The 19,286-nt window shown below is 37.3% G+C and overlaps 1 protein-coding gene across 3 annotated transcripts in view; it reads right to left on the bottom strand.

The window, feature by feature from the left end:
- Positions 1 to 19,286, bottom strand: part of GOLIM4 (golgi integral membrane protein 4) — a 79,913-nt gene that overhangs the window by 46,387 nt on the left and 14,240 nt on the right. For all 3 annotated transcript variants that reach the window (XM_070945993.1, XM_070945995.1, XM_070945996.1), the window contains exons 2-6: positions 10,128 to 10,202; positions 8,958 to 9,007; positions 6,646 to 6,699; positions 4,524 to 4,674; positions 3,547 to 3,629 (exon numbers count right to left, since the gene is read on the bottom strand). In XM_070945993.1, the coding sequence (XP_070802094.1) occupies positions 3,547 to 3,629; positions 4,524 to 4,674; positions 6,646 to 6,699; positions 8,958 to 9,007; positions 10,128 to 10,202 (413 nt within the window). The remainder of the gene's footprint in view (positions 1 to 3,546; positions 3,630 to 4,523; positions 4,675 to 6,645; positions 6,700 to 8,957; positions 9,008 to 10,127; positions 10,203 to 19,286) is intronic.

Here is a 19,286-nt window from a genome sequence, read left to right as displayed (position 1 = left end):
CACATAAATTAAAAGGAGTGGTTTCTCACTATTAAATCAAAGAGTATGTTATCTTCAGCACCATCGTTATGCATGACACAGATTATACCATTTATGACAAATGATGTAATTATAACAGGGTTTTCATTCATGCCATTTAAGTTCATTAATATGAGGTTACACTGTATGTGCATTTTATCAAGCTTTAATAAATGAGGGGTGGGTTTATGCAGTCACAACTAGAAAACATAGATTGAGAACAGACATAAACTATGACTGACAAATCTTAGTGTACAAGTTTGCCGTTTGAATATAGTCAAGTGTGGGAGATTTAATACGCCATCATTTAAAATAAAGACTTAGCAAGAAAAAAACGCTAAAATTGATTTTTCTATTCTTAATTAGCCTTATACATCAGAACCCAAATAGCCTCTAAAGTTAAATAGGTTGTCTTTCCTAATTAAAATGAATCCCATGGAGGAAAGCTTAGTTTTATACTATCCACACATATACACACATATTCTGTCCTGTCCTGTCCTGTCCTGTCCTGTCCTGTCCTGTCCTGTCCTATCCTATCCTATCCTATCCTATCCTATCCTATCCTATCCTATCCTATCCTATCCTATCCTATCTTATACTATACTATCCAACATACCAGCTAGTTTGTTCTCAGGATCAGTGGTTTTGTGCATGAATTTCTACAGAAAAATATTATTCCTCATTTCCCATCAATAAAAATTATTTCCTCATACATTTCAAGAGAAAAATGGTTCTGAACAAATAAGGAAGTTTCTTCCACCATCTAATGCATTGGACGTTTCTATGAACTTCATCTGCTAAAAAAAAACTATTAGGTGTAATTATTGTATTGATTTCAATACACCACAAGCAACATTTATATGTTTTATTTATCCATTCATTTATAAATTGAACACAGACAAATGTTCTCTGTAGATACTGCCTTTTTTACTCTAGTCTTAAACTGATTCTGCAGCTCATAATTCCTAGAGAATTACAAGCCAAAATAATTAATCTGTGAACTATCTATGATCCATTTGGCAACAAGCATGGTTTATGGAAGACTGCAGACTTGGAATGTTAATGGAGTAAATGGAAAAAGGTTGAATGAATAACTGAAATGAATGAAAGAAAGAAAAATAGGTACATTGTATGCCTGAGAATCTAAGAGGATTGTAATAAATCTGAACGAAGGTAGTTGGAACTTGTGCAATGCTGTTGATAAATACATGCATGAATGTGAAGGTGTGAGTTCAATTAGGAATAAAAGAGCTAAACTGAATGCCAAAAACTATGAACTAGTATTACTCAGACTGTTTTAAGAGTGTATGAAAATAGAAATTTATAGGCAAGTGCTGCATGTTACGCTCCAGTGAACTGTTATAATGAAAAAAATGAGGAATGAATTCTCACAAAAACTGTGCAACATTCTGAGTGAATGCTGGGGAAAGGGGAGGGGGGGAGGGGGGGGGTTATACAGGTGATGTGAATCCAAGGTTGGGAATGAGTCATGTTAAGTACAGAAAAACCTTCAGATTCCAACCTTCAGAGACTCAGCATTGAATAAGAAAAGTGATTCTTTGGCATAATCATTTTAGCAGAAGATTCTCACACTCCCTCTCTGACTGTTGTCTCCAGACACCTCCTCACATGCTCCCTGACCTGTGTGGTACCTCTAGCATCCCCTCTCCAACACATGCTGGGCCTCTCGTGCACCCCCTTGCAACTTTGGGCACCCACTCCAACCCTATCGTCCCCAACCTATGCAGTGCCTCTGTGAACCTCCTCACACCCTCAGGCAGCCTTCCAACCCACACTTCCCTTTGCATCTGGTGCATCCTACCTGACCTCCACTGAGTCTCTCTCACCCCCTCCTATCCTTTTGCATCCTCCTAGACCTTCCCTCGCACCCTCATGTATCTTTCCCACACCACACCTCATGTGCATCTTCACTCCATCTCCCACTTTACCTACCTGTAGATTTGGGACTTGCAACTTCATCTCAGCTTCCCCCCTGTTCTGACCCAGCTCCCCAAACACAACAAATCCCCTAAAGTTAACTCAAAGATTCCTTTATTAGGACCGCCAGCAACCCTGGCAAAAAGTTTCCCTCTCACCCCAGGCTAACAAGTCCATCCAGCCGGAAGATGAATAGTGTGTCTGCCACATCTATTCAACTCCACCTCCTGCCTTTTATCCCCAGAGCTAGGGTGGGGCTTCGCTAGCAGAGGTGTTCTTCCTTTCCAAGGATCGGCCCACGGATTTCCACTGCTCTCCTCTCCTCTGCCTTCTGCGCATCTGCGTGTCAGGCACTGGACCCAGCTGTTCCTCCTCTTCCTCATCAGCCACCTCCGGACCTGGGGGCTGTTGACTCTCCATCTGAGGGCTGGCAGACAGCCCAGGCTCCGCCTCTGTCTCTCTCTCTCTGACAGCTCCATTCCCTCTTCCTCCTCGGAGCTCTCAGGTTGCCTTGATGCTGACCCTGACTCCCATACCTCCTCATCTGATTCAGCTGTTGGAGGGGCCGGTAGCCGACAGGCCACAACACCCACTGACCCTGCTTGTGGGAAGCCAGGTTGGAAGTTGCCTGGCCTAATAACCATGACATTCAGTTAACAACAGCAATCAGGACTGCAGGGATTGCTGCTGCTAAGTGATGTAGCCATGCTTCAGTACTGCAACCCTTAGCAAAGGAAATTCTCCTCCCAATTGCTGTCATAAGTTGAGGACTACTTGTATGAAAAATCTTGATGTTGATCAGTCATAAGAAAAAAAAAAAGAATGTGGCTGGAGCAGAAAACATACAGGAAGGAAGAATGAATGGGTTGAGAAGAAACTCAAAAAATTGGAGCTGATGAAATAAATGATAAACACAGTATGAAATACCATACAGATATAGTAGAAGCAAAGAGGATTTGAAAGGATAGATATCTGGAGTGAACAGCGTTAGTATAAAGTAGAATTAAGTAGATCTCCTCTTCTTTTATTATCTCATCCCTTTAATGTCTTCAGCTTATTATTTTCTTATTACAGTTCTGAACTCTGAATTACCCTGTCAACTTCAAAAAGGGAATAGTGTGATGGGTATGTGTGTACAAAACCATATGAAAGTCAGAATAGGAAGTCACATTCCTATTATCAATATATGGAAGCCAAAAATGTGGCTTAAAGGATAGAAATGTGATTTTTTAACATGTAAAAACCAGGGCTTAATATTGGCTTATTTAGTAATTTACTGATTTTTTAAAAAATCAAAATGTAACAGTTTACATGCAAGAAATATGTTTACTTCTCTTTTTAATTATTCAGAGGGCAAGAAGTAGAGTGATGATACGTTAAATTGTTCATTGGTGATCTGTGTGAACAATTCCAAAATGCTACAATGTGTACTTAAAAAAATGTTGACCATATTCTTTTAAGTCACAAAAGTGAAACATTTTTCTCACTGTGTTACATACATCATGGCAACATTTTTATTCCTCTTTGTAAAGAAAGAGGCATTTCTCTCTTTCTCGCCACTCATGTCTTTTTAGGAGATCAAGATCTTACCTTCACATCTTGCAGCTGAGTATGAATATCCTGGTGGGATCTCCTCAATTGTCTGTTTTCTTCTTGCAGATTGTACATGGATTCTGTTTAAAATTCAGTGTAAAAAAGTGTTCGAACAGACATATCTTTGAGGGAGGAATTCTAATTGATTTATGTTTTCAAATATTAACTAACTCAATCGTAATATGAATAGACCTGTCTTGCCCAAACAGATGCCTCCCACCGCTGTATCAAACTGCAAAAACCCATAATTCATTCCTACCTACTAGTCAAATGAGATCTGGCTCTACAGGATGGCCTACATTCTCCAACTCCAAAATTACAATAGTGGCCAAAATTATGGAAACCTTTTGGGAAAAGTGTATTTTTGAGGTTTGATGGCTAATAACACCACTTTTTTTTTTTTTTTTTTTTTTGGAGTTTCAAGATAATCATATTCCACTGCTGGAATGGCCTGGGAATAGCCCAGACCGTAACCCAATTGAAAAATCTATGGAGCCAACTAAAGAAACTTGCTAGTCAGAAGCGACCCAGCAATAAAACTCAGTTAATAGAAGCCATCATTCAATCTTGGTTTCACATTATAACAGCTGCAGAACTAAAAGACTTGGTTCACTCTATGGGAAGACGTTGTAAGGCCGTAATTCATGCTAAAGGTTATCCAATTAAGTTATTAACTGACATGGGGATAATTTTTGTATATCTTATTTTTTCTATGATGATAATTTTTGTATATCTCGTTTTTTCTACGTGCTTCACTTTTCTTCTTTATACTGTAACTGCTATTCTAATAGCAGATCCTTCATAAAAGTTATTGCATTACATTCTTGATTAAATTATCTTTCCATTGATATATAATTTCATGGTACTACTCCCCCAAAAAAGTGGTGTCATTAACTAATTTTAGAAAATACACTTTTCCCAAAAGGTTTCCACAATTTTGGCCACTACTGTACTTAAACAGCATCCCTCTATACCTTTTAACTTGGACAGCGATTGCTCCTTTTCTTGCTGTAACTGCACATATTTTTGCTTGTGTTCATCAACTGCTCGGCTGAAATCATCTCCCTGTCTCTTGTGCTCGTCTTCCAGATCTGAGTGCTGTTTCTTTAGTTCTTCATGCTGGCTCTGCATAGCACAAAATCAAAACAAGAAAACAGCACAAGGATTTCTTGATCTATGTAGCTGCCAAATTTTGTTTTTGATTTTTCAATGCAGCATCACTCCAAGGATGAGACAATGATCATTTTTAGGGGGAGGGGGGGACTGTGCGGTGTTGATGATGATGCTCTCAGTATACCATTTCTAGCCTACTTCTTTATTTTGATTGTTTTTTTCCTTTGGTTCAATCATGCCTGATTCTCAGAGAGTACCAGGACAAGTCTGGTTTTCTTTGGTGGGGGTTTTCAGAAATGGTTTGCCATTGCTATTTTTCCTAGGGCTGAGAGAAAATGACTGGCTCAAGCTGTGCCTAAGGCGGAACTAGAACCCATGGTCTCTCCGTTTCTAGCCTGATGCCTTCACTGCACCAAACTAGCTGTCCTTATTTTGATACTTTCTGACATTTTTTAGAATATAGCCTCCTCTCATCGAAAAGATAAGAAAAAAGTGTATATTTGATTATACATGTAATAACAGCTGCAAGAATTGTGTATGCTCAAAATTGGAAATCAGAGAAAATATCTTTGGAAAAAGAAGTAATAAAAAAAATTAGACTGTACAGAAATGAATAGATTAACTTTGATGATTAAAGATGAGGAGGAATCAGAATATTTTAAAACATGGAATTATTTTTATAGTTGGTTGGAAAAGAGATATAAATGATTGATACTATGATTGTGTACAAATGATCATTATAATATTGCTTTAGAAATGAAATGTTAGAATGGTTTGGATAAATATGAAGATAGAAGAAACTTATGGAAGATGGAAAAGAAGCCTAGAAGATAACACCGAGGCGTCACAGGGAAGGGAGGATTGATGTATTAAATGTTTGTTTGTCTTAAAAAAATAATAAAATATATTAAAAAAGAAAAAGAAAAAAATAGTTTGGAAAAAAGTTTCAACCCATTTTAAGGCATGGTTAAGCCCTACCCTGCTACACATGCTCTTCCTTCCATCCTTTCTTTTTCCTGCAAGGTGTATATCAGTAACAATAAAATATCACAAATGTAAAACAGGAAGAAAAGGGAAGATGGAACCCTGTCAGATTAAGTTTAAATGACATTTTAGCATATCTTGAAATTCAGATCAGTAAATCCCTATTTACTGATATTAACAATATTTCACAATATTTCTGATCCTTAAAATCTCTTCCCAAAATTGTACTATCTCAGAAGGTTCCCGGGGTTCCCACTCCAAACCATAAACCTTTCACACCCAATTGCTTTCTGTACTTACACATCAAACGTATGAAATGTTTGTGGGGGTTTCGTATGTGAAAAGTATCTTTAATTCTCTTCAAAGTATGAAGAAATTTGAGGTGACGATTGGATGGAAAACATTTTGCAATCAGGAAGCCAGCTTTCTCCTAAAATCTAGCAGACTCACTGAAGTCAAAAAAGATTTTTTTTTAACTGGAGATTTTGACAAATGTTTAATAGGACTAGAAGCCTGATTTCATCATCATCATCACCCACCCATCATCTTCTATTTAAAGACTGGATAAAGACAGAGATGGGCCTATTTTATGTAGCCGAAAAGGGGAGCAGAAGGTAGGTTCAATGGTGGAATGATATTCTGAGAGATTTCAAGTTCAGTTTTCAAGTCTTTCAGTTCTTCCACAGTTTTCAAGTTAAATCTTACATTCAATGGCATGGATATTCTAATATTAAGCAGATAAAAGATTCTCCAAATCTAGCATAGGCACCCTTGTTGAACCCATATGGTAGCCACAAGGTTCAGGAAAAGTGTTTAGGTCCATCAGGAATACCTACATTGATTGTAAAGCACCTTTGCCAAATTTATCAAGGCTGTTTTTACAGCTTTTACATAAAATTTCCTTTGTTTGCCAGGAAACTAACTGCATGTGAAGGATCGGGGCTGTAAGGACTATAAATTCCCTACCATTAAGAAAACAACAACAACTCAAGTATCTACCTTCAGCATCTGATGTTGTGCGTTCAGTGCACTATATCTGCTATTGGAATCTTGCTGCAAAACAAACAAACAAACAAAAAGAAACACATAGTTAGATAAGACCTCAACTGCTTTTGGCATAGCTATGGCACTTCTCCGTCCTATGGAAATTGCAAACATGTTCTTGAATTTGCCCATAGAGGTGCACAGATTTTAAGCTGCATACTTTCTTGGCTCAGTGCTGTGTTGAAGTGTTGAATTCAATTGCTAGACGTCCCAACTTGGGGAGGTTCAGGGATGTAGAAATCCAGCATTTCTAGACAACACTGAAACAAATCTGGATTACAGACTGACTAAAGATGTGGGTGCTGAAATCCAATCATCTAAAAACATTGCAGCAGCGAAGATAATGGAAAGTTTGCCCATAGCTTGTCTGCCATATTTCTCTGTTCCCTCATATGAAAGCCATGAATTATCCAGGGATCCTACTCACAACTGACTAACCTGCCTCAGGGTGACATGAATGTGGGGCACATTGGTGGAATGGTGGAACAAGTACAAAAAAATCCCCAAAATCCTGTTTAGAATTGTTACAAAAGGTCAAGCAACTTCCTTGCATTTGCTATTGTTGGCATCACTTTGAGAACTGTTTCAACATAGCGTATTTTTCAGAGTATAAAACGCACCGGAGTATAAGATGCACCTTAGATTTTGGGGAGGAAAATAAGAAAAAAGCTGATTGGCAGGTGGATCGGCCTCCCGGAATACCCCCAATCAGCTGTTCCCAGAGATGAATTTTAGCAACAGGTTCCTTAGTTGTCAGCTCTGTGCCTTGCTTTTTTTTTTTGCTTTTTTTCCCTCCCTCTGAGACTTCTGAAACTCCATTTCAGAAAAAAACTTTCTTTTCTGCCTCTGAAAGCCTCCGAAACAGCTTCAGAAAAAAACCTCTGAAGCTCTGTTTGGGGGCTTTCTTTCTGAAGTTCTGTTTGGGGGCTTCTTTTCTGACGCTTCGTTTCTGATGCTTTTTTTCACCCTCTGAGAACTCCATTTGAGAAGCTGGGCAGGACTACATTCAGAGTATAAGACGCACCCAGATTTTCACCCTCTTTTTTGGGGGGGAAAGGTGCATCTTATACTCAGAAAAATACGGTAATTATTTTCAATTCTATTCCTAATTATCCCCAATGTGGAATTTTTAAATTTATTTAATTGTCCATTACCAGATCATTTTCTTGGGAAGTCACCAGCATCTCAGATCTCATCATGGCATACAATTAAAAACTCCCCCATTGCAGGATTTATGCTTATTTTGAAAATTATTTTAACAATAGCAATAGCACTTAGGTTATTATACTGCCCCACAGTGCTTTACAGCATCTCTGGGAGATTTACAATGTCAGCATATTCCCCCCAACAATCTGTTTCCTTATTTACTGACCTTGGAAGGATGGAAGGTTGAGTTAACCTTGAGCTGGTAAGAATTGAACTGCAAGCAGTGGGCAGAGTTAGCCTGCAATTCTGCACTCTAGCCACTGTGCCATCAGGGCTCCTAAATTTTCCATTTTAATAACAAATTTTTCTATTTCAGATGATACTTTTGAAAGTAATGTGGCATCACCTTTAACAACATTGTTCCTCCAGTTCAAGCATTCTTAGTGAGGCATCGATGTCTCTGAGGAAGCCTCATATGTCATTTGCCAAACTCCACACCCCACCTGACTTTCTACATTTTTTTTTAATATAAAGCTGTCGTGTTGTACAAAATCAAAGTACAAGCTTCCAGCATAATCCTTACTTCTAAAAATACAGCTGGGCTCCCAATGGGCCCTACATGCTTTTTCAGAAAATAAAAATTTTGGACAGCTGAAGACCAATATTTCCATTCAGAAATGTCTTCACCTGCCCTTCCCCCCAAAAAAAGTAAATTGTTAACTGGGGTTAACTTTATGAGAAAAGGGACAGTGGATCTGACAGGAAGCATTCTGGGAAAGGAGTATTACGTATTTGATTCCATTGTCCATGGGACTTGGGTAAAATCACTCCCTTCCAGCAGCTATTTTGCAAAAACACCAGAAACATTTTCAGAATTCCAAATTACAGTTGATTTGGTGACACACTCTAGATCATTTATCATATTTAAAAGCATCAATCCCAGTACTAGAACCCTGGAAGACACCATTGCTTAAAATCCCTCCTTTTCAGGAAGTGACTATATATTTAAAGTTATTCAGAATTCAGACAATTAGATCTTATTCATTACACTTTGACTTTTCAAAGGCTTTGATAAAATCCTTACGTGCAGAAAAACTTATCAATTACTTCTGCTGACTTACCCTTCCTTTATTTAATGTTTCTTGTGCTTCTAATTTATAAACAAGAAAGTCTAAAATACAAAAATGAAAAGGGGAAAAATGAATGATCTTCAGGAACATATACATAAATAAAACCCCAGAATCACAGCTATTCTCTTTGGAGGCAACTCTAGCTCAAACTTCCTTTCACTGTCAAGATTTCACACAGTAATTCAGCCATACACAATTTCTCTGCATTCAATTACCATATACCCTTGAGCGGTACCTGAGAACTGATAAATATGGAAACTGACTCTGCCTGTGGCAGAGTCCCCCCAAATTATGGCACTTGGCGCCAGTTAAAATCAATAGCACTTCAGTCATGATTAAAATAGATAACAACTAGGTTTAAAAGCAACTCATGCTAATTCATGGGATTTGAAGTGAGTGCATCAGATATCCAGATACAGATAGTGTAATGTTGTAAATGCAGTACTGTAGTTCAATCACAAAGACACGTATCTAGTTATCCTTGTGTGTAAAGAAACTAATTTTCAGACTGTGAAGATTCTCAGTCATCCAGGTCATGGCTGTCCCAAAGGTGTTTTTTCAAGAGGCAATTGGACTTTCTGGTTTTTCTCTGAAGACGTTTTGCTTCTCATCCAAGAAGCTTCTTCATCTCTTTTCAGTTTAGCTTTACTGAGAGATAAAATTCCTTAGTCTCTGGAAAAGGGCACAAATGACTAACTCAACCCTCTGCTAAGCCTTTAGTTCAGTCTGCACCTGACTTTTCAATATGTATCCAGTCTTCAAACACCAGAATGTTCATTGTTAATTGGATTACTACCATGCCTATTGTCATTTTTGGCAGAACAGAAATTCAACCAGACTGAGTGGTTGGCTCCATTCTGCTGAATGAAATATGTCTCTGCTTGCAGAGAAAATTGTTGCAGATAAAATGGGTTTTATCCACTAGATGGTGGTAAGAAACCATAAAACAATCAGCTCTTATTTGCATAGCTGTGGAAATCTCACCCAACCATCACCACCAGAACATTCAAAAGCCTGTCATTTTTTTAAAAAGACAGTTTCAATCCAGGCCAACTTTAAAGGAGCATACCACCCTAAATTGCCTATATGAATTCCTACCCTACAAATGTCATTTCTCTGCTGATAAAATATTTTAAAATTCATCTGAAATGTAAATATTACCTTCTTTTGCTTTCTTATGTTCAAGCCTTTCTTTCTGTAAAGATTTTTCTAGTCTTGATCGATGTTCATACACCACTGAAAAAGAGGGAAAAATTGCAGGGAAATAAGTAGCTGTTCAACTAAAAAAGAAATATATATTTTAGGGATGGTAAGAATGAAGATTCCCAGCAAGTAGCAAGCACGTGGACAACGTTATCAAGGATCAGAAGGTAACTTAGATAGGCCAACCACACTACATCCCTGTGGGTGTTGGCAATTGAGCTTGACTCAAAGGTATTTTTACCTTTAAGAGCAATGAATATAAACTGTCAAGAGAAAAATATTTAAATGTTTTGAAAATGGGTGTGTGAGGGAACACGGAGGTATCAATAAAAATGCACGTACCAAGCAAAATATTCTACACATTCAAGTTGATGCTTGAACAGACGATGGTGGATTGTTCCTACAAAGTTAAATTGCTTCAGCTTGACATTAAAATTTACAGATAGTGGATATATGATGAAATTCAGTTCTCCAGAAATTGCACCAATTGTCTTTGCTTGTTTGGTGTATGGAGAACATTTCAAATGTGAAATGAAACACTCTCTCCAAACAACTGAGCTGGACTTCAAGCATTTCAAATTCCACTGTTTTCAGACCCCTATTGCTCAGGTATATATGTGTGTACACACGTGCACATACAGAAGAAATCTCTCACCATCCTGAAAAAGAACAAAGATTATCCTTCGTATCCAAGAATCTGAACTCACAGCCTTGTTCAAAATCTCTTTGACAAGCACCAAAGGGGTGAGGGTGGTGTTGTGACCTAGGCCCAAGTAGTTTTACCAGACACAATCAGTCCTAAACAAACATATTTTATTAGAACAGCTGAGGATTACTTCATTCTCAGCTTAGTCCAAATTAATTGCAAAACAAGTCCTTCAGAAAAAGTCCTTCGGCCTTATCACAAACCTTTGTCTTCTTTGGTACCCTGCCAAAGGCTTTTCTTGACAAAGCCCCACGAAGTTCAGAAACAAGAAACAAATGTAGCAATGTTGCTTTCCTACAAATAGCCCAAGAGTCTTTGCTGCTCTTTTAAGCCTTGTGGGAGGGACCAATCATCTCCTGGCCTTACTCCCGAGTCGTCCTTTTTGCTTTAGCTGCTCTTGTCTTCTGGCAGCTCTTCGCATGCATGCACTAGGAACAGGCTCCTCCTGTTCCTCTGCCTCTCTGCTATCCGCCTCTGGAGGCTCCGGAGTCTGCGCATCGCTCCCAGATGTCCCTGGCCCCATCTCTGCCTCCGACGCAGAGCCCTCGTCCGGGCCTTCCCTGACTCCAGGACTGGCCCATTGTCCTCCCCAGCCTCCTCACTGTCCGACTTTGTTGCCAGCTCCACAGGCTGCTGGTGGACCACAACAAGTGGGGAGCTAGGGAAGCTGGGGAGTGTGTGTGAAACAATAAGCTTTGTTTTACACATTCTCCAGATCTCTTAACTTCCAGACTTCCCTGTAAAGATCATTATGACAAAAGACAGTTAGGTTTAGAATTGCTCAGTGCATCTTGGAACCCTGGATAAGGCTTCAAATTCAGAACATGTTGCATTCTTCTTAGTTTTGCTAGATATATTTTGAGTGCAATTTATGGCATTATGGGCATAATGTATCCAGTATTTGTAACAGTACCTTCATCACTATTGGGCAGAGGTATTGCCCCATGTATGTAATGTCATAACATACTGGTATGTTAAAGGGGGGGGGATGTCTCAGTTATGCAATGCTACTGCTCCTGGGATGGGAGTACCAGAGAAGGGACAACTCACTTCAAAATATATTGCATGTTATTCAATTTCAGGTTAGTATGATAAATGGACCCACCCACTATAGTTTATAAATCATGGTTCATGGCCCCGTGTTATCTGGAAATCACGTCAGAATAGATGGTTCTATAAACTGGGCTTAAAACAAACCAGCTCAGCACAATGTGTGAACCTATCCAAAACAGGATCATAGCTTACATTCAGGACTATTGATCGGGTCTGGCTGCCAATTCATTTCCAAGGCCTAATCAAAGGCTTGATACAGGCCTTTAAAGTCCCAAATGGCTGAATATTTGGATGAATGCATCATCCTATTGTTCTCCCAGTGTAAATGAAGTCAAGTGGATGTTTGCAATGGAGAAGGTTTCGGATGTAGACAGCTAGACAGGGAAGTTTATCTGGCCCCCACACACACCCAACAATGACTTCTCACAAGCATTTTTGAACCTAGGTTTTGAGTTCCTGAGTTCCTGTGGTGTATATAATTCATGAGAGTTGAACACTGAGCCCAGTTCAAGACTCCTAGACTGGGAAAAGGAGACAAGAGCCTTGGTGGTGTAGCAGACTAAAGTGCTGTTAAGTAGCACTTAGCTGCCAGTTGCTTGCAATTACTGCGAGTTCAAATATCACCAGGCTCAAGGTTGACTCAGCCTTCCATCCTTCCGAGGTAGGTAAAATGAGGACCCGGATTGTGGGGGCAATAAGCTGAATTTGTATAAAAAAGAACACCGCTTAGGGGAGCCCAAAAGCCCTACTAAACAGGTATATACAAAAAGTATGAAGGCTATTGCTTAACGCATTGTAAGCTGGGCTGAGTCTCCGGAGAAGGGCGGCATATAAATCAAACCAATAAATAAATAAATAAATAAATAAATAAATAAATAAATAAATAAATAAATAAATAAATAAATAAATAAATAAATAAATAAATAAATAAATTTTGAATGTGAAATATCCTGATTGAGAGCAGAACTTTTGCTTCAGTTCTGAAATGAGCTGTTGTTAAGACTTTTGAAATTTGAAGTAGAAATGTCTGGAGTTCAGAAAAGTCTCCAAATGCTTGAAATGGCCCATTTTGCATTTGAAACACCATCCTGCATCAGTCCAGTGGTTTAGAACTTAAAATAAGATGTACTGAGCTCAAAACAGAAGGTTGGAAATTTGAAATTGTCTTAATTTGAAACATTCTTTACATTCCTAGAGAAAACAGAGTGTCAGCACTAGAGTAAATGCAGGCTGAAGTTCTCTAGACTATCCACTTAAGATGCAGAATTATCATATGGTTTCTGCTGTGTTGCTCTGATCTCTTGCAAACTATCCGTTGTAGATGACTGTGCTTCGTTCAAATTTTCCATATGACTCCAATGAAATTATGTAACTGCAGGTAGCGCAGATGAACTGGAGAAACAGGATATTACTACTAGTTTTACGAAAACTACTAATTTCCCTTGCAGAGGTCTAAATCTGTAAATCATTCTTACTAAAGAGATAAAGGCTAAAAGGGATGGAGCCTGTCATGCTTCTACAACTCTATTTCTGTATGTAAATTAATATAATCCTGTACCATTTCAAAGTCAAAACAATTCACTCAGTTCAGAGTTCTGAACTTCCAGCTAAAGACTCCTCAACGCAAAATGGAAGTTTTCAACTATATCATGAAAATATCATATTGATAAAAAATATCAGTAGCATAAAGCTAGATATATGATTCTAAAGGACCAATGTTATCAGAACATCATGGGGTACTTATAAAGAGACTCTGAATGAACAAATAATATCAAAGTTTGGTGCCTTTTTAATTTATGTTAGTTATATACTTTTTGGGATTTGCCAAATAATTATCTAGTTCAAGTCAATTCAATTAAAGGGATGATTAGGGTCAGGGTCTTTAGTATTTCATTAAATGACCAGAGCAGATTTGGGCTAGCCCAGTCCTACATAAATCTCAAGACTTTGACTTATTACAGTAAAGTTCTGACCATGCAGATTTTTAAAATCACACCATATTCTGTTCAAACAAAATATTTGAAAGCCTCTGCAAGCAAGACATTGATGGCTATCAGTCTGAAACCCATACAAAGCCATTTCTAGAACTCTGAGCATTCAACAATTCAGTTAAAGAAGAACAATGGAGGTGATCTGGAACAACAGTGTTTGTTACTGTCCTGTCAAAATCATTCCAAAAGCACAGCATAAACCCACACAGGAATTCACAAAGAAGGTCTAGGATCTGCAGGGCTCTCTTATCTTGCCTGAATGTTCACAACTCCATCATCAGAATAGCACTAGGTAATGATTCATGAAGAGCAAGAAGGCAGAAGCCACAGTTCACTTAGAAGAACTGTGATGTTCATCTTAACTTTTTCAAAAGGCTACTGGATTATCTTCAATACTTCTAAAGGAATATTCTATATATAGATGAGCCCAAAGTGAAAATTTTTGGCTCCACTGATGTAATGTATACTAGAACCCAAGCATTAAATTACACAATAAGAACTTTATAACAAACTGTCAATTGTGGGGATGGTCATATCATGGTTTAGGGATGACATGCTTCTTTGGAACAGAAAGAACTTGTTATTTTTTTAAATATAATTTTTATTTAAAATTATAAAATAAAACAATCTAAACTAACAGAACCAAATATAAAGTAGGGGGAAAGAAAGAAATCAAAGTAAAAGCAAAAAGTGCAAGGGAATTTTAAAAAAAGTTGAAGAAAATTAGAAAAAGGATATAATGAAGTGGCTTCCAATACACTTCATAGCAGTTATAACTACAAATATATATTTAAATTCTCTTCCTAAAATACCATTCTATTACTCTTCTTCCTATAATATATCTTACCTAATTACCAAAACCATAAATCACAAGTTGATTTTTTTTTCATTTTTACACAAATAGTCTTTAAGAAGTTACCACTCATCAATAAATGTAGATAGTACCTTTTCTATAATTAATGAATTTATCAATTTCAGCAAACACTGTTGACTTTACCAAAATAAATTCTTATTATAAAAGTCTGCTTTTTACTAAAGAATTTCACAGGTTATCTACCTATCAGCTGAAGTGCAAAGCGGATGATATATCCCAAATGTACAAGCATATCTAAACAGAGAGCATAAAGAGTAAATTAAATGTTTTAGAGTAATCAAATCCAAATCCAGACCTAAATGCCCTTGAAATGTTGAAGAGGATCTGAAATGAATAGTTCATTTTAGAAAATCTTTAAAATGTTACTGGTTTGAAGCCGTTTGCCACTGAAAAGGGGGACGACATTTCTACATAGTGTTCTGAAATACTGTCCATCAGTTACAGGAAAACTTCAGTTAAAATTATTGCAGCAGAATATGGTGTAACTGTAATTCCTTGTGCTTTCAAACTGGCACATTACATGTTAGACAAACGTTTGTTTCAACTTTGGTGTCATTTGTTCACTTTGATTCTATTTATAGATGAACTAACATGAAGCTCTAAATAACATTCAGTGAAAAATTCAGAAGGGGGCAAAACATAATAATAATTCACAGATCTTAAAATCTCTTTTTGTTGATTTCATGTTCATATTCCAGGCAAATTTGTAGCAGCACAAAGTTGTACTGCACCAAGGAAGATAGTGGTATGCAGATTCTACCTTTGTCCAATTTATGAAATACTACAAAATCTCTGACACATTTATAATGAGCTAAGCTTCTTGGAAAGTTTCTAAAGTTTGACATATATTGTACTTTATTGTCATATTTTTGATCTTCATTTTAATGGAGATTTCAATAGACAAGTATGAAACACTTCTTTCTTAGCCGCCCAGAAACTTTCTATTGAAAGTCCCTTCTAATTCTCTCTTCTCCCTAACAAACTAATGATTTATTCAAAAAGGATATTTATTCTGAGCACAGCACAAAATACAATATTGCTGCATTAACCTCTTTGCATGTACAGCTCATTAGATCACTACAGATTTAACAGAGTGCTGTAGATCGAACCTAAGAATTATTACATCTTTTAAAGATATTTTGTTAGGATAAGTCCTGAAATGCTTATGAATTTTGCTTGAGAATAAACACTTCTAAAATCAGTATTAGGTAGATGTATCTACTGCGTATAAGCTCCAAACCCCACACAAAAACAGAAACAAACAGGCCATCTATAAAAGCAGAATCTCTGTTTCCCCAAAATTTTCCACTTGGCAAAAAGAGCTCCTGAAAACCAAGAGCTTATTCATCCCTTTCGCATTCTCCTTTCTCCCTGCCACAAGGCATGGCCAAGTTGTTCAGCCGAAAGGACGCTATTAGGAGCTTGCATGTTGTAAATTTCTATAATTACATTGCCATCTGAAAATCAGATATCAAACTTCACGGGGTAGATAAGATTTAATTTACTATTCCATATAAATTTAATGAAACGACATTCAAAATGATATGAGTTTTAGAAGAAAATAAACAAAAATAAGGAAAATGCAAGAAGGCTCGGTCTATTGGCTAGGAAGGCCTGATTCAGATCCTATGGGGAACAAACAGGAGGGTCTCTTTAAAAGGGGCAATATGCTGTTTAGTCTTAGACACAGAAAATCTCAGACTAAGTCTCCAACATCTTCAGTTAGGGATGGAAAACTCTTTTCTGAAAGTAGACTAATACTGAACCAACTATCTGCCTCATAAAGTCCTGCTAGATTAGGGTTAGGGCAACGACCATCTTAACCCAACATTTTGTTTCTTTCTCAAGGTGGCTTCTGGTACACCTGAAAGTAAGACACAGAGATATATCTCCTTTTCATCACTGCTCCCCACAACTGGAATTTTGAGTCATATAGTTTAGAGGTACATAAACCTTTAAGACTGTCCTCCATGAAATTAGCTAATGTCTCTTTAAAACAACCCTAATTACTGCCCATCAGCACATTTTGTGCTAATGAAATTTACAAGTTAATAATTCAGTATGGGTTGATTTTGTGTGTTTGTGTGTTTGTATTTGTGTTTGTGTTTGTGTTTGTGTGGGTGTGGGTGTGGGTGTAAAAACTCCTACCCTGTTTGTCACCTTTCCAAGGAAAACAAACTGGCAAACATTGAGCACAAATATGATCTAATAAGATTTATCATTACCTACTGACCCTGAAGTGAACAGGTTGAAAACAATCTGGCAAACACTGAACACAAATATGATGTAATAAGATTTATCACTATCAAATAACCCTGAAGCAAACAGGTTTTAATTTAGCTCTGATTAAGCCCTCGTCCACTGCTTTCAAGAAAATGGAGTCCAAGTAGGTTTTGTTGACTTATTCCAAGGTACAAGGTTTCTAGGAGTTTGTAGCATTGAAAGAACATCTTTAGACCAATAAAGTAGGATTGATTGGTTGACTTTACCTTAGCAAGTGTATTTTAGAAGTATGTCTAGATCTATATTTTATAGGTTGGCAATCAGTTCTGAAATACATCTTTTCCAGCGAGACACAAAAGTGTTTTTTTTTAATGTTTTCTTTATTTATCATCATTGTGATTCTGGACAGTGCACGACGATAGTTTAAAAATATAAGAACAGTGAATACAAATATCTAAAAAACCCTGGTAATAAATATATAAATAATAAATCTATAAATAAATACAAAATACAAAATACCATGAAAATGGAGGAAGAATAAGAAATGCCCTCCTCAACAGTGCAGTCATCAAGCCAGGTCTCGAACTCCTAGGCCTGGTCACATATCCTGGTCTTGAGGATTTTACAGAATGTCAAAAGGGATGGGGCCAATCTAATTTCAGGGGGAAGGATGTTCCATAAAGTGGACGTCACAGCAGAGAAGGCATGTCTCCTGACACTCACCAAATGTAAATCACTGGCCAAGGGTACCCGTAGCAAGATCTCTGCAAGATCTGATGGGTCAGACTGATATAAGCACCAAAATGTTGATAACCTACTTTCCCATGTGATATAATAATGAATCAACCTCTGCTGCTGCTATTGTTTCTTGGCTCAGGCCTTCTTTGCAAAAGATTAGTGACAAAGACAAAACCTCAAGAAAGATGTGGTTGCTGCTATCTAAAAACGGTTACAGCCGGAATGCGGGTTTTATTGCAAGATAAAGGGGGAAGCAAAAAAAAAAAAAACACTACCAGCCCTTAAGACCACGACTAGTTAAAGCTATCAATTTGTTCCTTTGGTGATAAAAGTTAATGACATTCAGGACAAATATTGGTTCCCATCTGTTTCTATTTTGGAACAGATAAAAGCAAAGAAAATCAAGCAGCTTGATTGGCAGACCTAATACTTCTTTCTACGAAATCTATCTATCTATCTATCTATCTATCTATCTATCTATCTATCTATCTATCTATCCTGTCTGTCAGCTATCTATCACTTATCCACCTATCTATCCACCTACCTATTCACCTCCCTATCCATTTTTCTATTGACCTCTCTGTCTCTCTCTCTCTCCCTATCTCATCTATGATTCAAATCGTCATATGAAGTGTTTTTGCTAAATTAAGCAAAATTAAGCAAGAGCCTGAGTGGCGCAGCAGATTAATGCTACTGTTAAAGGTAGTATTTAGCTTCCAGCTGCCTGCAATTACTGCGAGTTCAATTCTCACCAGGCTTAAGGTTGACTCAGCCTTCCATCCTTTCTAAGGTAGGTAAAATGAGGACCCGGTTTGTGTGGGCAATAAGCTGACTTTGTATAAAATATACAAAAGTATGAAGGCTATTGCTTAACGCCTTGTAGGCCACCCTGAGTCTCCGGAGAAGGGCGGCATATAAATCAAAATAAAATTTTAAAAAAATTAATCACAATAATAAATGACATGTGAAAACATCAACTTTTCACTTTTCAATTTAACTTAAATGTTTAAAATAATAAAGAGCTGAAAAGCACATTTACTTGATCTTCTGAAGCCCTGAATTCAAGTTTAAAAAGACAAAATCTAGCCATGGAGTGTGGTACTTTTCCCATTAGAGGGTAGAGATTGGTGGAGAATTGTTCAAAAGTCTTCTCAAACGGAAAAAGTTTTTTTGTCCCACGCAATTGAGAGTTTCTATGAAATTCTTTTAGTGTTTTTTAACGGAAATGGGAAGATACTTAAAGACTTGTTTCTTAATTTTCTATTTGCCATTACTCCAAAGCATTACACTAACAACCTACACTTCCCAAAGAATAAGAACAAGTTGCTCACCACTACTTCCCCACATTTAACTGAAATATGGAAATTTACTGTGGTTATAGGTTTCTTTTCTTTTCTTTTCTTTTCTTTTCTTTTCTTTTCTTTTCTTTTCTTTTCTTTTCTTTTCTTTTCTTTTCTTTTCTTTATGTTTTATTTGTTTTATTTATATAACATTCAATTTCCATCAAACACACACCCAGTGTGTGATCTGGA

This window comes from Pituophis catenifer, unplaced genomic scaffold (genome assembly GCF_029215685.1).
Source record: "Pituophis catenifer annectens isolate HBS135680 unplaced genomic scaffold, rPitCat1.0.hap2 SCAF_6, whole genome shotgun sequence".
Lineage (NCBI taxonomy): Eukaryota > Metazoa > Chordata > Lepidosauria > Squamata > Colubridae > Pituophis > Pituophis catenifer.
The sequence above is the reverse complement of the archived record's forward strand: the minus strand, read 5'-3'. Positions and strand labels throughout refer to the sequence as shown.